The sequence below is a fragment of the Bubalus kerabau genome, chromosome 11, assembly GCF_029407905.1.
Source record: "Bubalus kerabau isolate K-KA32 ecotype Philippines breed swamp buffalo chromosome 11, PCC_UOA_SB_1v2, whole genome shotgun sequence".
Classification (NCBI taxonomy): Eukaryota; Metazoa; Chordata; class Mammalia; order Artiodactyla; family Bovidae; genus Bubalus; species Bubalus kerabau.
In genome coordinates, this window is record NC_073634.1 from 16,169,847 (window position 1) to 16,190,801 (window position 20,955).

A 20,955-nucleotide genomic window follows, 5' to 3' on the forward strand; every position below is an offset into this window, starting at 1 on the left:
AAATATAAGACATCCCTTATATGTGGAATCTAAAAACAAATGATACAGATGAACTCACTTACAAAACAGAAAAAGACTCACAGACTTAGAAAATGAAATTATGGTTGCTGGTAGGGAAGGGATAGTTAGGGAGTTTGAGAAGGTCATGTACACACCTTATTCAAAATGAATAACCACCAAGGACCTACTGTATAGCACATGGAAGTCTACTCAACATTATGTGCCAGCCTGGATGGTAGCGGGGGTTGGGGGAGAATGGGTACACGTCTGTGTATGGTTGAGTCCCTTTGCTGTTCACTTGAAACTACCACGTTGTTAACTGACTATTCCCCAGTACAATTAAGTTTGAAAAGAAAAAGAAAATAGAATACTGATATTAGGATAACTTGAGGAAGATTTAATAAAGGTGTGGAGGCTCTGGGGGAACAATGGGTAGTTCAATACCTTAGGATGAGTATCAGCAGTTACTAGCTGCTGGAACCTAAATGGAGATTCCTATTTTAGAACTAACACCCAAAAAAGATGTCCTTTTCATTATAGGGGACTGGAATGCAAAAGTAGGAAGTCAAGAAACACCTGGAGTAACAGGCAAATTTGGCCTTAGAATACGGAATGAAGCAGGGCAAAGACTAATAGAGTTTTGCCAAGAGAACACACTGGTCATAGCAAACACCCTCTTCCAACAACACAAGAGAAGACTCTACAGATGGACATCACCAGATGGTCAACACCGAAATCAGACTGATTATATTCTTTGCAGCCAAAGATGGAGAAGCTCTATACAGTCAGCAAAAACAAGACCAGGAGTTGACTGTGGCTCAGACTATGAACTCCTTATTGCCAAATTCAGACTTAAATTGAAGAAAGTGGGGAAAACCACTAGACCATTCAGGTATGACCTAATCAAATCCCTTATGATTATACAGTGGGAAGTGAGAAATAGATTTAAGGGCCTAGATCTGATAGATAGAGTGCCTGATAAACTATGGAATGAGGTTCATGACATTGTACAGGAGACAGGGATCAAGACCATTCCCATAGAAAAGAAATCAAAAAAGCAAAATGGCTGTCTGGGGAGGCCTTACAAATAGCTGTGAAAAGAAGAGAAGCGAAAAGCAAAGGAGAAAAGGAAAGATATAAACATCTGAATGCAGAGTTCCAAAGAATAGCAAGAAGAGATAAGAAAGCCTTCTTCAGCAATCAATGCAAAGAAATAGAGGAAAACAACAGAATGGGAAAGACTAGGGATCTCTTCAAGAAAATCAGAGATACCAAAGGAACATTTCATGCAAAGATGAGCTCGATAAAGGACAGAAATGGTATGGACCTAACAGAAGCAGAAGATATTAAGAAGAGGTGGCAAGAATACACAGAAGAACTGTACAAAAAAGATCTTCACGACCCAGATAATCACAATGGTGTGATCACTTACCTAGAGCCAGACATCCTGGAACGAGAAGTCAAGTGGGCCTTAGAAAGCATCACTACAAACAAAGCTAGTGGAGGTGATGGAATTCCAGTTGAATTATTTCAAATCCTAAAAGATGATGCTGTGAAAGTGCTGCACTCAATATGCCAGCAAATTTGGAAAACTCAGCAGTGGCCACAGGACTGGAAAAGGTCAGTTTTCATTCCATTCCCAAAGAAAGGCAATTCCAAAGAATGCTCAAACTACCGCACAATTGCATTCATCTCACACGCTAGTAAAGTAATGCTCAAAATTCTCCAAGCCAGGCTTCAGCAATATGTGAACCATGAACTTCCAGTTGTTCAAGCTGGTTTTAGAAAAGGCAGAGGAACCAGAGATAAAATTGCCAACATCCGCTGGATCATCAAAAAAGCAAGAGAGTTCCAGAAAAACATCTATTTCTGCTTTATTGACTATGCCAAAGCCTTTGACTGTGTGGATCACAATAAACTGTGGAAAATTCTGAAAGAGATGGGAATACCAGACCACCTGATCTGCCTCTTGAGAAATTTGTATGCAGGTCAGGAAGCAACAGTTAGAACTGGACATGGAACAAAAGACTGGTTCCAAATAGGAAAAGGAGTTCGTCAAGGCTGTATATTGTCACCCTGTTTATTTAATTTATATGCAGAGTACATCATGAGAAACACTGGACTGGAAGAAACAAAAACTGGAATCAAGATTGCTGGGAGAAATATCAACAACAATGCAGATGACACCACCCTTATGGCAGAAAGTGAAGAGGAACTCAAAAGCCTCTTGATGAAAGTGAAAGTGGAGAGTGAAAAAGTTGGCTTAAAGCTCAACATTCAGAAAACGAAGATCATGGCATCCCACTTCATGGGAAATAGATGGGGAAACAGTGGAAACAGTGTCAGACTTTATTTTTCTGGGCTCCAAAATCACTACAGATGGTGACTGCAGCCATGAAATTAAAAGACGCTTACTCCTTGGAAGGAAAGTTATGACCAACCTAGATAGCATATTCAAAAGCAGAGACATTACTTTGCCAACAAAGGTTCGTCTAGTCAAGGCTATGGTTTTTCCTGTGGTCATGTATGGATGTGAGAGTTGGACTGTGAAGAAGGCTGAGCGCCGAAGAATTGATGCTTTTGAACTGTGGTGTTGGAGAAGACTCAGAGTCTCTTGGACTGCAAGGAGATCCAAAATGTCCATTCTAAAGGAGATCAGTCCTGGGTGTTCTTTTGAAAGAATGATGCTGAAGCTGAAACTCCAGTACTTTGGCCACCTCATGCGAAGAGTTGACTCATTGGAAAAGACTCTGATACTGGGAAGGATTGGGGGCAGGAGGAGAAGGGGACGACAGAGGATGACATGGCTGGATGGCATGGCTAACTCGACGGACGTGAGTCTCAGTGAACTCCGGGAGTTGGTGATGGATAGGGAGGCCTGGTGTGCTGCGATTCATGGGGTTGCAAAGAGTCAGACACGACTGAGCAACTGATCTGATCTGATAAAGAACACACAGCCTTGATAAAAAATATTCATCTATGGTTGAAGTACAAAGCCAGTCTGAGGTGATCCTGCAGGGAGGGAGCCAGGAGAAATACTCTAACCTCATTCTATTCAATCTCTTGCCCTGGCTCCTCATTATTCAAAGCCACTAAGAAGTGGACAAGCAAGGGATGCAGTTCACATAGGTTAGCCTCTTAGGCAGAAAGCAGGGTGTGAAAGGGTAGAGTGGATCTGGAAGGCCCAACAAAAAATACCTTAACAGTTCCTAACCTGAAGGACTTCTCTCTTGGTTTATCTCTAGGTTTATAACACTCGAATTATAAAGAGAGGGTTATAATAACTGTATCTATCTAAAACTGGAACTGTCCACAGTGGGAGCACCCAGGCCCTAGAGAACACTCCTTCAATGGACACTCTGTGGTAGAAATGCCATGGAGAATCTCAAGCTTCTGAGGACTGCTCTTGGTGACCTCTGACAGCCCTCCCAGAACTAAGATTCCACTGCCAAGACAACTACAACAAACAGCCTGAAAAGTAGGGAAAGCAGTCAGCGTGGAGGTCCTAACCACTGGCATAGGACTCAGGCGTGAGTCAGAGGAAGCAGACTGGGGTTATCCACAGGATACGACAGTTACTGTGTGTGTGTGGATGCCTGAAGCAAGGCTGAGGAGATGAAAGAGATGAGACTAGTGGACATCAGCCACAGATGAACAAGGAAAGCAGTAATACTACATTACAGAAAATATGGGGGAAAAAAGCCTTTCCCTTACATCAGCGTCAGAGCAGGTGGAATGTAAAAATCACTGTGTAAGTGTAATTTTCCTAAATATGGGATTTCCTCTCAAAACTCTGCAGATTTTCCCTTGACGATGGGATGAAGTTCAAATTCCTTAACATCTAAAGCTATGAGTCTGAGAGAATGCTGACAAAACCTAAGAAAATGTGTTAGTTCTCAGAACTGAAAACCCAGAGGTAGGGTGGCTTCCACGTTGGTCCCCAGTGGCTGGACTACCTAGAAGGGAAGAAATGAGTGCTTCACAAGAAAGCATCAGTAATCACACATATACAAGCCCTCCTAAGTACCTTTCATTCCCACCTCTGATCCTCACTTCCCCACCACATCAACCCTTCTCTCTCAGGTCTTGGAGCTACAGTATATATCCCTTTAATTGACATGCTGGACAGATAAGATTGGAAGTTTGAAATACTTAGGTACTAAGCTCTTCTACTCAAGGAGAAAGGTGCCCTGGGTGAACACAGGAAGGCATGATTTTTGCCTTCCTTCAAACTGTAGGTCACAGGTATAATTCCAAGTTTAATGACACAATGTATTAAGTAAGAAAGTCCTGAAATACAAGCTAATTGCTTAATCAAGGGCTCCAAGAAAGAAAAAAACAGATTCAACACTGTTCTGTTGAATTCCATTTCCTTTTGTCTAAGTGTTCCTCAGTTTTCTAACATAATATAGCTTTAAATATTCTGAGTTAGAAGAACTTGGTTGGGTCACACTAAACAAGAGCCCCAGCAGCTCACAGTGAAGTATGGCACCACTTCTATAACCCCACAGGAGTTGTATCTCCGTGCAAAAGTTTGAACCTCACCTTTGCAACATCCCTGTGGTGCCTTGACCCCCTCCTTCCCTGGCTGTGACAGCTGACCACAGGGGTTTGCCTCGGGAAGGTGGTGGCAACAGGTCTGTTGGAGCTGCTGCTGCTGCTGCTAAGTTGCTTCAGTCATGTCCGACTCTGTGCAACCCCATAGACTGCAGCCCACCAGGCTCTGCCGCCCCTGGGATTCTCCAGGCAAGAACACTGGAGTGGGTTGCCATTTCCTTCTCCAATGCATGTAAGTGAAAAGTGAAAGTGAAGTTGCTCAGTTGTGTCCGACTCTCACGACTCCATGGTCTGCAGCCTACCAGGCTCCTCCATCCATGGGATTTTCCAGGCACGAGTACTGGAGTGGGTTGACATTGCCTTCTCCGCTGTTGGGAGTTAGAGGACTGAAAATTAGAAAGTTTCAGACAACAGGGCCATAACAGGATAGATAACACTTGAGTGCACATCCCAGTCAGCCCCTGCAGTGTCTGTTACAAGCCAGGCATCTTTTCTCTGGTCCTTAAAATCATGACTAGCATCACCTCTGGGGCCTACACACACCTGGAGTCAAGAGGCTGTCCTCGCTGCAACCAAGCCTAGGAAGAGGTGGTGCATGAATTACTATTACACTTCCACTCAAGCCTCTGGCTAATCTTTCCAAAAAGGCACCAACAAATTCCAGGTGCCCCTCCTGCCCACAAGGAAGCTTTTCTTGGCAAGTGAGGAGAGGCTTAGAGGCTGCAGCTGTTCTACAGGCTGAAGGAGTCACCCTAGATGCAGCAGGGCTGCCCCTGCTAGGGGGATGCAGCCCGTTAGCAGGAGTGTACAAAGGCAGAGCGATGGGCGTAGTCTATTCCATAAAGGCCCAATTGGGAAAGGGGCAGTCTGTAAAATACTTAAAAATAAAAAAAACTGAGTATGACTGCTTTTTATCATCATCATTTACTGCAGGCAACTCTATACAATATTAGTAATAAAATACCCCACCCTACCAGAGACCACTCCTACCAGTGAGCTACCAAGATTTTCCACCTTATCCACTAATGCTTTTCCAAGTAAACAAAATACTCCATGCCTATGCAAGGAAGGCCATCCTTCTTCCTTCTCTTGACTCCATCACTGTTTTATCTATCAATTTCTCTTCCTCATGACCCCAAGGAGTTTAATCAGCTGACCAGAACTCTGAAGAGTAAGAAAAGCATGGGGCTCTGGGATAATGGTTTTCAATCCCAGTGCTATCACTTGCTAGATGTAGTCACCATCTCTTTGAGCTTGCTTCTTCATTAAGTAGAATGGGAATTATCATAGCATCTATTTCCTAGGATTATTTCAAAGATTAACTGAGAATGCTGCAAAACATTTAGCATTCTGGCACATAAATAAGATTCATATTCCACATATTCCTAGCTTATGAGAATTAAATACTACAAGTCCACACTCTACCAGACAATATTATTTTTTTCACTCACTCCTGACTCTAGTTCCAATGTCTAGTTTGATAAATTAGCTCCTCTTACATAAGAAAGAACTTTCATACGAATTGTACGTCTACAGTCACTGGAGTTGTTTCCTCACAGGTTGTATTACTTTCTCTGTATGAAAACTTAAAATTTAAGAAAAGTAAAACCTTCATCTACAAGTTTAGTGCCCACTACAGTACAAGAAGCTGGCCAAGTGAGGATGTGCCAACCACTTAGTTTCAGTTCATGCCTCAAGTATACTTTAGTTCAATTGAAATGTATAGTCCATTGACATTTCATAAAATTATTGATACACATAGGGTCCAAGTCTATCATCTTTCTGTACGTTTTCAAATAGAAAACTTAATCCTTTATTTGTCCTTTCCTTTTTTTGGGGGGGGGGGGTGGGTAGATTATTTTTTAGTAATGATTTATCTTCTCTGTTAACTTTTTAAATGTTATCAGTTTTTTTTTTTCTTTTTTTTTGGTTTGGTGGTAGATGGTTAATTTATCACCATCTATCTTGAGTTATTATACCACTTCACAAGTAACATAAAAATTTAAAACAACATAATTCCATTTTACTAACCTTCCCCCTCTTTGTTGTAATTTTCCATGTTACTTCCATGTTTTACTTTTCCATGTTATTCCATATTTTACTTTTTCATATGTTCCAACTCTCAACATCTGTACCTCTCAGCATTCAGCATACATGAAGTTGTCAACTATCTTTTTATGCTTTTGTTACCATATGATCCTTTGAAAAAGACAAGAACATGATTTACATACAATATATATACACATACCCTTTTTTAAAGAAAGTTCAGCAAACCTCAGAAGCCTGTAATGTTTTGCTGATCAAGATTCATAGATGTCAGGGCAGAGTATAATGGTAGAGTCAATCACAGAACCCTATCTCCCTTTTTTCATGGACTCTGTAGCATAGAATTCTTTTTCCATTTCCCACTCTCCCCTTTCAAATCTTCTCAAGATCTTCTTATAAAAACCACTCCTTTAAGAAAAAAAATACTAAAGTTTTATTAAAAGATGTACTTCAGTTCATGGAACACGTAATTTTAACTTCAGCAGTTTTGTAATATATGAAAGATTCAGCATCTGGCAAATCCCCTCCTATGTTCATAAAGGATTCAGATATTCCCAGCTTCTCCTCCACCTTCAACCTGTTTTTATTGTCACTGGATCCCCATTAAGGTTGGGCTTACCAGGTGGCACAGAGGTAAAGAATCTACCTGCCAAGGCCAAAAACCCAAAAGACATGGGTTTGATCCTTGGGTCAACAAGATACTTTGGTATAGGAAATGGCAATTCACTCCAGAATTTCTGCCTGAAAATCCTATAGACAGAGGAGCCTAGTGGGCTACAGTCCATAGGGTCACAAAGAGTCAGACATGACTGAGCACACAAGCATGCACAAGATCTCCATTTAGGTTAGCAATCAACAGCACAAGGTTATTTGATTATCCCATGGGTATGACTGCATATATACATAAAAATATATTACAAAATTAACAAAGAAAGGTTACTTGTATCAGAAAGAAAACCAAGAGAATGGAAATAGAAGCCAGGCTTCTTTTTAAGTGTGACTTTAGAACCATGTAAAATGTTTTATGTAACACAAAATTAAATTGAAAAGGTAACCCTTAGAAATAAAAATGAAATTAAATAAACCTCAATGTTAATCTAGATGACAGCCTGTTAACTATTGGAGGTGACTTGAAAGCCCTATACTTTGAATACAACGTGAAAGGAAAGTAGAAAAAAATTTTTTATTGGAGTACAGCTGATTTACAATGTTGTGTTAGTTTCAGGTATACAGCAAAGTGAATCAGTTATACAAATACATATTTCTGTTTTGTAGGTAAGTTCATTTGTAACATTCTTTAGATTCCACTTATAAGCGATACCATGTATTTGTCTTTCTGTGTCTTACTTGACTTTGTGTAACAATCTCTAGGTCCATTCATGTTGCTGCAATCAGGTCATTTCATTCTTTTTTTTTACAGCTAACATTCCATTGTCGATACGTACCACATCTTTTATCCATTCCTCTGTCGATTGAGATTTAGGTTGCGTCTATGTCCTGGCTATTGTAAATAATGCTGCAATGAACACTGGGCTGCATGTATTTTTTTGAATTATGATTTTCTCTAGATACACGCCCAGGATTGGGATTACTGAATGATATGGTAGCTCTATTTTTAGGTTTCTGAGGAACCTCCACACAGTTCTCCAAAGTGGCTATACCAATTTCCCTTCCCAACAGTGTAGGTTTCCCTTTTCTTCACACCCTCTGTTAGTATTAATAGATTTTTGGATGATGGCCATTCTGACTAGTGTGAGGTGATACCTCATTGTAGTTTTGATTTGCATTTTCCTAATAATTAATGGTGCTGAGCATCTTTTCATGTCCTTTTTTGGCTATGTATATGTCTCTTTGGAGATATGTCTATTTAAATTTTTCACCTGTTTTTTGTTGGGTTGTTTCTTTTGATATTGAATTGCATGAGCTGTGTGTGTATTGGTTTGGCCCAAAAGTTTGCTAGGGTTGGAAAAACCTGAAAGAACCTTTTGGCTAGCCCAGTTATTTTGGAGATTAATCTTGTTGGTTGCTTTGTTTGCAAATATTTTCTCCCATTCTGAGGATCATCTTTTCATTTTGTTTATGGCTTCTTTTGATATGGAAAAGCTTTTAAGTTTAAAATTTTGTTTTTAATAATCACATCGTTGGTTGTGCTCTTGATATTGTTAATTTTAACTGATGTCCTTAAGAGTCAGAATTTCTAACATAGGACAAAGATTGATTTAGATTTAAGACAGAAGAGATTAAATACATCTGGTCTTAGTTGTGGCATGGGGGATCTAGTTCCCTGACCAGAGATTGAATTTGGGTCACCTGCATTGGGAGCGCAGAGTCTTACCCTTTGGACCACCAGGGAAGTCTCCATGATGCATTTGATTTTAAAAACAAAACATACAATTCCAAGTTCCATCTACTAAAGAGCAATAACCAAATACAAGCAATGAACACCCTAAATAGCCACTGTTCTTTAAGAAATGGCTGACTTCAGATCTAGGGCAGGAGGTATATAAAACAAGTGTGCAAAATCTTCACATACGAATAGCAAGGAACCTATGAAAATTACTTGTGTCATGTTAAAAAGAATGAAAAGTGAAATCAAAAAGGCCAAAAACCAAACAATTTAAACATCAACAGGCTAATACTGCAAAGGTTTTGCAACAAATATACTAAGATTTATGAATTCAAATACTTAAAATTTGCTTCTCAAACTATGTGATGGATCAGTTTAGTTTTTAATCTATTTTTAACCCTATATTTCACTCTATCACAGACTAATATTTGTACAATTTTTTTAATCAAATAAAAAACAACAAAAAAAATACAAGCCCAATTTTAAAAATTATTAGATCCAAGAGACAGTCTCTGTCAAACTGTGATAAAGTTTCCCAACACTTTCAATTTCTGTACTAATACCAGTTTGTGGACTGGCCCTAGATCCAAAGACCAAATTCTGAGTAGCATGGCTTTACAGAACTGAATATCTCATTTCTTTATTATATAAAATACCAGAAGAGAGTCTATATATTAAAAATAATTTAAAAGACCTATGAACACTAACAATATATGGATCTTTGATCTTGATTCAAACAGTAAAAGAAAAATCATTTATGAAAGAGAAAATCTGAACTTGATTTTTATTTAAGAAATATTTTTAATCATATTATCGGTTATGTTAAGAATCTTTATCTTTTAGAAATACATAACGAAACATTTATGGGTAAAATGACATGCTGAGATTTACTTTACAATAATATGAGAAGTGAAACTAGGTAATTAGTATGTATAGATAAATTACTGTATTCTAAGTTTTAAAACCTGACTCTCATACTTTTTTTTTTTAAAAAAGAACTCAAAAGGAGCCGTTTTGGAGAGGCAAATTTCCACCACATTCTTTGACAGAAAGGATAAAAAAATCTAAAAGCTTTTATAGAGGTGTTGAACACAACCTTTTCTTGCTCTGGTGTCTAGATAAAGAAATGATAAAAACTATGATGAAATGATAAAAGTTGCAATCCAATTATATCCCTTAACTAATAAGCAGAACTACTATGCAAAGGACAATCCATGTGTGTAGTGTCAATAAAGGGAGATATTTTCAAGCTTTTCTGGAAAAGTCTAGAATACTTCTAAGATTATATGCAAAGAATATATGCTTATTGGGGGGGGATATAAATAAATAAAAATCTTTCGTATTTGGAGCCCTAAGATAAAACTTCCCAGTCTTAAATATGGGCAGCAGAAGAGAGGACATTGTTTACTACATATAGTGAAAACATGAACATGTTACTAGGATGAAACACATAAATCACCTCTACTATACTTTTGCACTTTAACAGCTCTTTTTAATTTAGAATCTCAATGTCCCAATAACTAATTTGAAGGAAATCAGTGTTTCACATTTAAACTCTTATGATTAGGGAATTCCCAGGTGATCTAGTCGTTAGGACTGTGCTTTCACTGCCATGCCCTGGGTTCAGTCCCTGGTGGGGGAACTGTGATCCTGAAAGCCACAGTTCAGTTAAGTTCAGTTGCTCAGTTGTGTCCACCTCTTTGCGACTCCATGGGCTGCAGCACACCAGGATTCCCTGTCCGTTACCATCTCCCGGAGGTAACTCAAAATTCATGTTCATCGAGTCCAGTGATGCCATCCAACAATCTCATCCTCTGTTGTCCCCTTTTCCTCCTACCTTCACTCTTTGCCAGCATCAGGGTCTTTTCAAATGAGTCAGTTCTTTGCATCAGGTGGCCAAAGTACTGTAGTTTCAGCTTCCAATGAATATTCAGGACTGATTTCCATTAGGATTGACTGGTTTGATCTCTTTGAGGTCCAAGGGACTCTCAAGAGTCTTCTCCAACACCACAGTTCAAGAAGCACAAATTTTTTGACGCTCAGCTTTCTTTACAGTCTCTCATATCCATACATGACTACTGGAAAAACTATAGCTTTGACTAGATGGACCTCTGCTGGCAAAGGCACAGAAAAGATAAAAGTTCCAGACCAGGGAGTGAATGAATGCAAGCCTTGGCAGTGAAAGTGCCTGCCAGCACCTTATACTCCAATCTTTTAAGAGTTCTTCTCTCTCTTGTCACCTCATTCAGCTATATGGTTTTAATAATTATAATAGACTCTTGGCATTCATAGGCCATCCCTCTCCACACACCATTCCTTAGTTTGTGGCATGTGGTAATATGCCATTTTGCTCAGGCTATGGTTAAGTGTGAACTGAGTGTGCACTTAGTGAGGTGAGCAACAACAGAAAAATGCTGTCTTGTGTTCTTCATTTCTCTCTTGCTGACTGTGAGGTAGTGTGTGCTGTTATGGGAGTAAGAGATCTAAACAAATAGTTGTTTTTTGTTTCCTTCCATTCACCCTCTTTGTTAATTGGTGCATTCTAATAAAAAGAGGGGCTTCCCTGGTGGCTCAATGGTAAAGAAACTGCTTGCCAATGCAGGAGACACAGGTTTGATCCCCGGGTTGGGAGAAGAAAATGGCTACCCATTCCAACATGCTTGCCTGAAAAATTTCACGGATGGAGGGCCCTGGCAGGCTACAGTTAACAGGGTCACAAGAGGCAGACATGACTTAGCAACTCAAACAACAGCAATATTAAGAGATGGAAGGATCAGATATTAAAAATTCAAAGTCAGTAGGCTTATGTCTGAAGCACAGTTTCATCTACAACTTCACAGTACAGGACTGTGTCCAGCACCTAACAATTCAGTGAGTTCCTTTTTTGCACTCTTACAACTCCCTACGAACATATTCAATAATAATTCAAACGGTTTACAAAGCAATTCCTGTGGTCTACAGGAAGTAAAAGCTGTTTTGTCTTCACAGTTTCAAGGTAATATTAAATGACTTGCTAGGAATCACCTTAAATGGGTCCTGGCAAAAACAGCTGTTACCAGAAGCAGAAAAAGTATCTTTCTAAAAAGTCAAGCAAAGTTTTACTCAAACCTACCTGGGCTAAGCATGCCATAATTAAATTTTATCCAGAAAAACTGAAAATTTTAAGAAATCTTTGACCTGCACAAGGATAGCTGAAGCAAAGCCAAACACTGTCATGCCTTGATTCCTAGTAATGTAAGAAGGATCCCCAAGCACCCCAAGTCACAGTGGTTATAAAGAAGCCTGTCTGCAACCAGAGGCAAGCAAGTCTTCAATAAATCAGCCACAAACACAACATGATATTTTAAATATACAGTAGGAACATTTATTTTAACACTTCTAAAAGATATTTCTCCATGCCTGATGATTTGATATAAAAATCAAACCCATCATACTTTCCCCATCAGTCTCTCTACATCAAGGGCAATCAGAAATTTGTACAACATGAATATCTGCTTCTGAAACAAAAATTACAAATTAAGTGATAACAAAAATACACAAATCAACTGGACCCTAAACAAATTTCTAATGAATTCTTCCCCCCCTCCCCCCCAATCACCTAGAGCTTCTTTCTTCAGCCTCATTCTGCTCCTTTTCCTTTCTTTGCTTGGCCATGAACTTCTGTTAAAAGCAATTCATAATATAAAATATTTATTAGATGCTGCTTTGCTGTGTTACAATTATACCTAACACATTTCATTGTATTTACAATGTAATAAGCTTGATCCTACAAAATAAAGATTAAAGAAACACAGTGCCTTACATTAACATTACTTCTTTTCATCCATCATCTGGTATTTATGATATACTATGCATTATATTGATGCTTGGGGACTCAGTGGTCAACAAGATAGGTAAGACCCTTTACCTCACGGAGCTTACATTCTAGTGGGGAAAGAGAAATAATAAACAATTAAGATAATTTGGGGGGTGGCAGTAAGTATTAAAAGGGAAAGAAAGACAGTATAGTAAATGAGACTGATTCTTTTTTAGGTGGGAGGAGTTCTCTATTTTAGCTAGGTCTTTTCCCTGTCAAAGGCCTTTCAGGGAAGCTGTTGTTTGAGCTGGGATTTAAAAGATGATGAAGACCAGTTAGACAAAAGGGGTCGGTCGCAAAAGGGCAAAAGAATAGCAATATAAAGGTGTAAAGGGCCTTTAATATAGGAAAAATAAAACAGAGACAAAAAAGCTGGAACATGGTGAGCAGTAATAGGAGGTCAGAGAAGCAGAAAAGAATCAGATCATGTAGGACCTTAAAGACCCACAATAAGAAGTTTGGATATTATTCTAAGGGTAATATGAAGCCAGTGGAAGATTTCGAGTGGAAAAGTGACATGATAACTTAAGAGCACAGGTAGCATAGCACAATGTTTAAGGGAACAAGCCTAGAATAAAACAAAAGTAGGTTCAAATCCTAAATCTGCCCCTAACTAGCTATGTGATCTTGGGGATTAGATCCTTGGGTTTAGATACTCTTTAAGTTGACTAGGGGATTGAATAAGTTTCCAGCAAATAAATAACAGCTCAAAGAATGTTAGATGAGTGTCTGTGCCACAAATTAAATATAGAGGATACACAGAGCAACTCTCAAACATTCAGGAGGAAATGAGAACCACTGTTTCAACTCTGGCTAATGATGATTCTCTGGGGTTGTAATCTAAATGCTTCCCAAAGATATTTACAACTTAAAAAGGGGATAGTGGTAGTAAGGAAATGGTTTAAATAAAGGTAAGTGGATTCTTTGGCTAGACAAGTCCAAAACATTAATACATTATGTGTCCATGACTCTGCAAAAGGGCATCAAATTATATAGTTTCCCACACTTTAATGGAGTGTCACATTGGGACTGCTGCTGCTACTGCTGCTAAGTCGTTTCAGTCGTGTCCAACTCTGTGCGACCCCATAGACGGCAGCCCACCAGGCTCCCCCGTCCCTGGGATTGTCCAGGCAAGAACACTGGAGTGGGTTGCCATTTCCTTCTCCAATGCATGAAAGTGAAAAGTGAAAGTGAAGTCGCTCAGTCGTGTCCGACTCCTAGCGACCCCATGGACTGCAGCCTACCAAGGCTCCTCCATCCATGGGATTCTCCAAGCTAGAGTACTGGAGTGGGTTGCCATTGCCTTCTCCGGTCACATGGGACTAGTAATACACAAAATCTACTCTGTCAAATGCTACCAGAAAATAAGGAATAAAAACTAGAAGTTAGTGCCAAGATACAGTGAAGGACACAAATAAACTGGCACAAACCTTAAAAAGTTGTTTCAGGGGGAAAGAATGTACATTTTGTAAGGACACTTCAGTACTTTAACTGTAGTAACAACATCTGAAAATTCAATGAGGAGTTAAGAATAAAAAAACTTACCTCTGTATTTTGCTTATGACGTGTACTCTTGCAGTGATTTGTCATTGCTTTTTCATCTGAGTAGAAGAGCGAACAAATTGGACAGAAGAATCCAGCCTTTGGTACAAGAAAGTCTAAATCTTGAAAATTCAGAGAGAAAGGGAAGAGGAAGGGAAAAAAAAAATCAATTATATTTTTTCTATAGCTGTGTTAATAAATTTATCTAAACATGACAAACATACTACACACAGCATATACCTACATATATATACAAACACAGAGATCAAGAGCCATTAAATTTCTAATCACGAAACTGAGGTCTTTATTTTTAAATGAACTCTACAATATTCCAGAGCTTCCAGGATGCCAGGGCACTGGAAAAGAATCTGGCAGTCTTTGAAATAAATCTCTTAAGCATCCACTGTTTTTTTTTTTTTTTTTTAAAGAAATGGTATAATGGTATGAAGAGGCAAAATGACAGGCAACTGTCTGCTTGAGGAATATATTAGGTAATGCCTAACATATTCAGATGCCCCCGGCTCATCTGAGCTGGCCATGAACAAAGTTTGCTAGCTAAGCTTTTCCAGCATGTCCTAATACTCAACGTAATTTCTGTCTGGGAAAGTATAACTCAATTTTTACCAGAGCAACAAAGAGAGTACCTATCCCAGACTTCAAGAGTACAATAAAAATATCTTTGCCAGGTAAAAACACAGAAATGCCAGTGCGCAAAACTTGTTAATTTCCACTCTAATTATCTAAGCAAGTTCACCACATTACTTACCTAAACAACAGAATACTTATTATGATACTGAATCTTTATTTCATGTAGATAAGGAAAAATATCATTTTTACTTTACCTTCAGGGACATCAGGTGCCACTGATCTCCCTGAAGAGTCCTCAATCTTCTTGCGTTTCTGTTCTGGTTCTGAATCCTCTAATCCAGATTCTTCACCAACCAAAGTCATTAAATTTTTCAAAGAAAAAAAGTTACTCAAAATAGATTTACAGATTTGTCTTTTAATGTTTACGAAGTTGTGTTGGTTTCTGCTATACGATAACACGAATCAGCCATAATTATATATATATACATCCCCTCCCTCCTGAGCCTCCCCCCTCCCCTCCCCCAATTCCACCCCTCTAGGTCATCACAGAGCGCCAGACTGGGTCCCTGTGTTATACAGCAATTTCTTACCAACTATCCACTTCACACACAATAGTGTATATATGTTGATATTACTTTCTCCATTCATCCCACTCACTCTCTCTCCCAACTGTGTCTACAAAGTTCATTCTTTACATTTGCATCTCCATTCCTTCACTGCAAATAGGTCCATTTCCAGATTTTGTGAGGCTAACATCAGATAATCCCTGCCTTCAAAGATTAATTTATGGATCATCTCTCTAAGGAAACCTTTCTCACCCAACTATTTTTCCAAGAGTCTTTATATACGGAATAAATGGGTAAATCAGTTCAACCTTATTAAATGGACTTAAGGATATGGGACTAAAGTTTAACAGCATATTTATACGTGATTCCAGAAAAAATTCAAAGGTAAATGGGAGAAGTTCGAGTTCTACATTACGGATAACAGCATGTGTATGCAAAAGTGCTGGGTTGGGAGAAGAGTGTAGATTAAAGGGAAAAGCACACGAGCAGAGAATAATTCTGACGGCCTCTATAGAAGCCATTCCAACCAAGAAAAACAGAGTCTACACTGATGGACTAAGAGCCTTGTTAGACCGAATCACAAGTAAAATTACAAACATTCAAATCCAGCAAAGTGAATTAACATCTAAGAAAGTACTCAATGTTATCAGCAGACTGCATAATATTATCTTGGGGGAAGACAAAACCAAAAACTGGTTCCAAGCAATTCTAGTTACCTTAAGTAGGTGAAATACCTAACTGTAATATAGCACTTGACAAATCTTTTTATATATATATATATATATATATATATATATATATATATATATATATATATATATATATCCCATTTGGCTCACACATGTGAGATAGGCAGGTCAAATCATTACTATCCATATTTCTTCACAAAGGAGAAAGCAAAACCAAAAGAGGTAAGAAACTGATTTTGTTCAAGGTTGCACAGCCAGGAAGCGATGGGAGATTTGTGACTTCAAGTTCAGTGCTCTCCCCGTGTAACTGGGCCACCATTCACCACATCTGAGGGGATGGCTAGAAACTACTGAATTCATTATTTACTCTTCTCTTATTCCTTTCATCTTAACAGTCATCAAGTCCCAAAGAATTGATTAAAAAGACTGTCTCCCTTTTCTTGACTTGATGGTTAAAACAGCCTCCAGTCTCTTGCTGTAAGAATTTATTCCCTTACCAGAGTAACAAGCTTTCTCAAACACATTTGCTCCTACCATTCCAAAGGCACCTTTATCTAATAATAAAAACAACAATATCATGTATTATTAATATATATAGTTACATAATAATTAAAAGATTAAAACAAATATTTTAAATTTAAAATTCTTTAAGAAATTACTTTCTTAAGCTAGGGTTCTTCATCAAACATATTGCCCAATAATGAAAATAAATGGTTACAAAAGCAGTAAAGAAGTGATCCTTTCTTTATTTTTCTGTGGAAATGAGGCAGTACTAAGCAAGCTGACAGCTGAAGCTGCCGCATCACAACAGAAATCCTGAGGGGGGGAAGCTCTGATGAAATCATGCTAGAAGCATTTGTCAGTTAGTAAAACCACTGACGGGCTTCCCTGGTGGCTCAGTGGTAAAGAATCCGCCTGCAATGCAGGAGACACAGTTTAACCCCTGGGTTGGGAAGATCCCCTGAAGAAGGAAATGGCAACTCACTCCAGTAACCTGGCCTGAGAAATCCTGTGGACAGAGGCGCCTGGCAGACTACAGTCTGTGGGGTCACACGAGTTGGACACAACTGAACAACTAAACAGCAACAAAACCACTGACTATGGCTTGGTATCAAGGAGAGGTTAATGGAGAAGAATAGACAAAGGAGTACCCACTTAGCAGAGAGAGAGCATCAGGAAAGAGCACATGATCAAGAGTAACAAATGATACAGAGAAATCAAGTAAGACTAAAAAGAAAAAAAATTTATCCAGTTTGACAAAAAGCAGAAAGGTTTCAAGTTTTTATTACATCTGGTTAGGAAATGGGAAAGGAAGGAGGCCTAAATAAACTGTGGAACAGCACTGAGGACCCAATTGAGAGCTAGGTCAGTGAGCTTGGACTGCATCACAGTTGGCCATTTTTCCTTAGAGAACATGGAATACAAAAGCAAGAGGGCAATGAGGATGCTGCAAAGAGAATGGTACAAGGAATTCATTTTGCTATGAATATAACAGACACTGGAGAAGGGCATGGCAACCCACTCCAGTATTCTTGCCTGGAGAATCCATGGACAGAGAAGCCTGGCAGGCTACAGTCCATGGGGTCACAGAGTCAGACAGGACTGAAGTGACTAACACACATAACATACATGGTAACAAATACTTGTCAAGTTAAATGGAGCATTCTAGATACTGTTTCTCATTTGTTTCAACATAAATTACATTAATGTTATCAAGACATCTTATTTAATTCATTGGCTGGCTACTTCCCAGCATCCACAAAGTGAGGAACCTGGTCCACAAGGTAAGAGTTAGCTAGTAAACGATCCCTACTTGATGCTGCTACATGGTCAGAATACCTTTCATGGATCATTTCCATGAAAATTAGTAACCAATTACAACAGGATCGCCTATTTTTCTATTATCCCACTCCAATAATCTCTATAATGTCAAAGATAAAAACCTTTACCCAGATCTAAATATTAATAGGCTGCCTCCCCTCACTCCTATCCCTTGCCCTATTCAATCTTTTTTGACACTTTTCTTAGTATATCTTTGGAACTTTAACCACCACCACCTCATGTCGTGTTACTCTCTCTCCCACTTCAATTAATCTTACTTTACCTTCACTAATTTGGAAGGCCTCTTCATCTTTCGCTGGTTCCACTGTAACAGCTTTTTCTGATGGTGGCATTTTTCCAATCCTAACTCTCTTGGTTGGTACTGTAGCTTTAAAGAGAAAAGTCTAATTTATTACAACAGTAACAGTGTTTAGTTTTAATTCTAAATAACAACTTTAATACTTCTTTACAAAAAATACAGTATTACACAAATTTGGAAAGGAAACCTATTTCTAATTAAAAAAATAGGAGACTCATATTTTAAAACAGTCAGCATTAGTCTAAGCATTCTCCTTTTATTTTCCCATTTATCTTGACCCAAACTACACTTTCCTACCTGCTTTTCTTAAGGAATCTACACACATTTTTTTCTATTTTGTTCCACAAGTCTATGGGATCTTTCTAGTATTTTTCACTCTTAGTCTTGCTAAATCGCTCAAGATTTCTGTACTGGAAATTATCTTGCTCTCTCTAAAGTACTAAAAGTGAACCGCCCTATCATTGTATACCATCAAAATATTACTTACAAGTGAAATGGGGCCTTCACAAATTTTTCTAAATTCTATGTCTAAGCAAAAACTAGGAGGCAGTCAGATATAAATAGCCTTCCACTTATTAAAAGCTGTATTCTTTTCAATAATACAAATATAACATTGTCATTCCAATTCTAATCTGGCTACCCTAGTTTGCCTTCTGTTTTTGTTCTTTTTTTCTTGAGATACAGTAACTTAGGCTTAAGATCTGAACTAAGACAACTTTGTGAATCTTGAACATGTTTCTTTGGAAAATATCACTTGGCCACAATTATCTGTTGGCTACAATGACATCAGCAATACTATAAAATATATTTTAAAAAATTTAAATATAGTCCTCTCATAAAACAAAAATTACCACTTCTAAGTATCTACCTGCTGAACGTCTTTCAATCATGGTTTTCGGATTTTCTTCCATAACATTCTCATTTACTGGGCCCACTTGAGACAGAGCTTCAAGTTTTGTCTTCTTTTTTTCCACAGTTCTCTTTTTTCTATCACCTCTCTTATCAGTGGGATGGTCATTTTTCCCCTGTGTTAACTCAATTTTTAAATCATTGTCTCCATCTTCTTCCTCTCCAACTTCATCAACAGTAACAAAATTAAGCTCTTCTTTAAGGTTGTTAAAATCTGCCAGAGAGTCTTCATCCTCTTCAGTTACTTCATCTAAAGTCACTAAATGCAGATCACTGCTGTCATCCTGTATTTCATCTACAGTAACTAAAGTAGAAGGGTCTTCAGGCATCTGAGAAGAAATGAACCCAATAGAATCCCTTCCAGTATTTCCCTCATCTCCTTTAGTATTTAAAGCACCAAAACTGATATCTGCAGACTCATTTAAAGGTAGCTCTTCTACTTCCCCAATTTCATCCACAGTTACCAAGCGTTCCTGTTTGAGAAGATCTTGCTCTTCAGCCACAGACAGCACAGTAACATCTTTAGTTTCACTGTGAGAAATGCAATCATCTTGATCAATTAACTCATCTAATGTAAGAAGTGAGTTTGAATTTTTAACCATGTCTTCCACATTTATGTCATCTTCATCAATTACTTCATCCACAGTGACTAGAGCTTGTGCTAGCTGTGCAGCTGCATCTTCCTCTTCCCCAATCTCATCCAATGTTACAAAAGATAACTCTCCCTCAACCACACGAGGAGCAGAGATCTTTCCCTTCTTCTTCTTTAAGTTCAGTTCAGAGGAAGGGGTATTTTTGAGAGCTTCTTTCCTTTTTCCCTTCAGTGGATTCTGCTTGACTTGAAAAGGATTTACTTCTTCTATAACCTCATCCACAGTAACAAATTCATCCAAATTAAATGGAAATAAAGGTTCCTGTTGGAAAAATTAAAGAAAAAAAATCAGAACTGTGAACAACTGCTGATAACTGGCTAGGTCCCAAATAGTTTCAATAAATGTGCATGACATATCTATCATTTGTGAGAATGTCAAGAGATGGTATGAGAATTTCAGCATAGAGATGTTTCCTAAAGCTGAAATTATTTTTTAAAGCCCCAAAAAGCCAAAGAGTAAACAATATCAATCCAATTTCAGTAAGATTACAATTATTTCCTAAATGATGTATGAGTTTTAAAATATGATGCACAAAAATACTGCACTTAAAGCACTTATCAAATAATATGATGTAAAAGCTTACAGTTTCTATATGTTAAATGATATCTTCCAAGAGTTTTGGAGACTTCACAGACTACTAAAAGCACTTCAAATGAAACTAGAAAGTTAACAGCTAACTAGATTGTTCCACTGATGAATTTACACATATAATACATATTTTAAGATATGTAATATTAAGATACAGGCATACTTTGCAGATACATTTTTTACAAATTGAAGATTCGTGAAAACCCCATGATAAGCAAGTCTACTGGCTCCACTTTTTCAACAGCATCTGCTAACTTCATGTATCTGTCACATTTCAGTAATTCTCACATTCAAACTTTTTCATCATTATTATATTTGTTATGATGATCTCTAGTTAGTGATCTTTGATGCTTCTATTTACAAAAAGACTAAGTTACTGAAGGCTCAGATGATAGCGTTTTTTGGCAATAAGGTATTTTAAAATTAAGGTATGCACATTTTCTGAAGACACAATGCAACTGCACACTTAACAGA

At 38.1% G+C, this 20,955-nt stretch overlaps 1 protein-coding gene across 7 annotated transcripts in view; it reads right to left on the bottom strand.

Annotated features, from left to right (window-relative positions):
- Positions 1–12,289: 12,289 nt before the first annotated feature.
- ZNF638 (zinc finger protein 638) overlaps positions 12,290–20,955 on the bottom strand; it is a 95,884-nt gene continuing 87,218 nt past the window's right edge. For 5 of the 7 annotated variants that reach the window (XM_055539701.1, XM_055539705.1, XM_055539702.1 and 2 more), the window contains 6 exons: positions 19,200–20,154; positions 18,296–18,400; positions 15,191–15,280; positions 14,352–14,470; positions 12,549–12,610; positions 12,290–12,447 (listed from right to left, as the gene is read on the bottom strand). In XM_055539701.1, coding sequence (XP_055395676.1) covers positions 12,417–12,447; positions 12,549–12,610; positions 14,352–14,470; positions 15,191–15,280; positions 18,296–18,400; positions 19,200–20,154 — 1,362 coding nt within the window. In that variant the 3' untranslated portion in view covers positions 12,290–12,416. Of the gene's footprint in view, positions 12,611–14,351; positions 14,471–15,190; positions 15,281–18,295; positions 18,401–19,199; positions 20,155–20,955 lie in introns of all 7 variants that reach the window. The other 2 variants (XM_055539703.1, XM_055539704.1) reach the window with 2 other exon arrangements.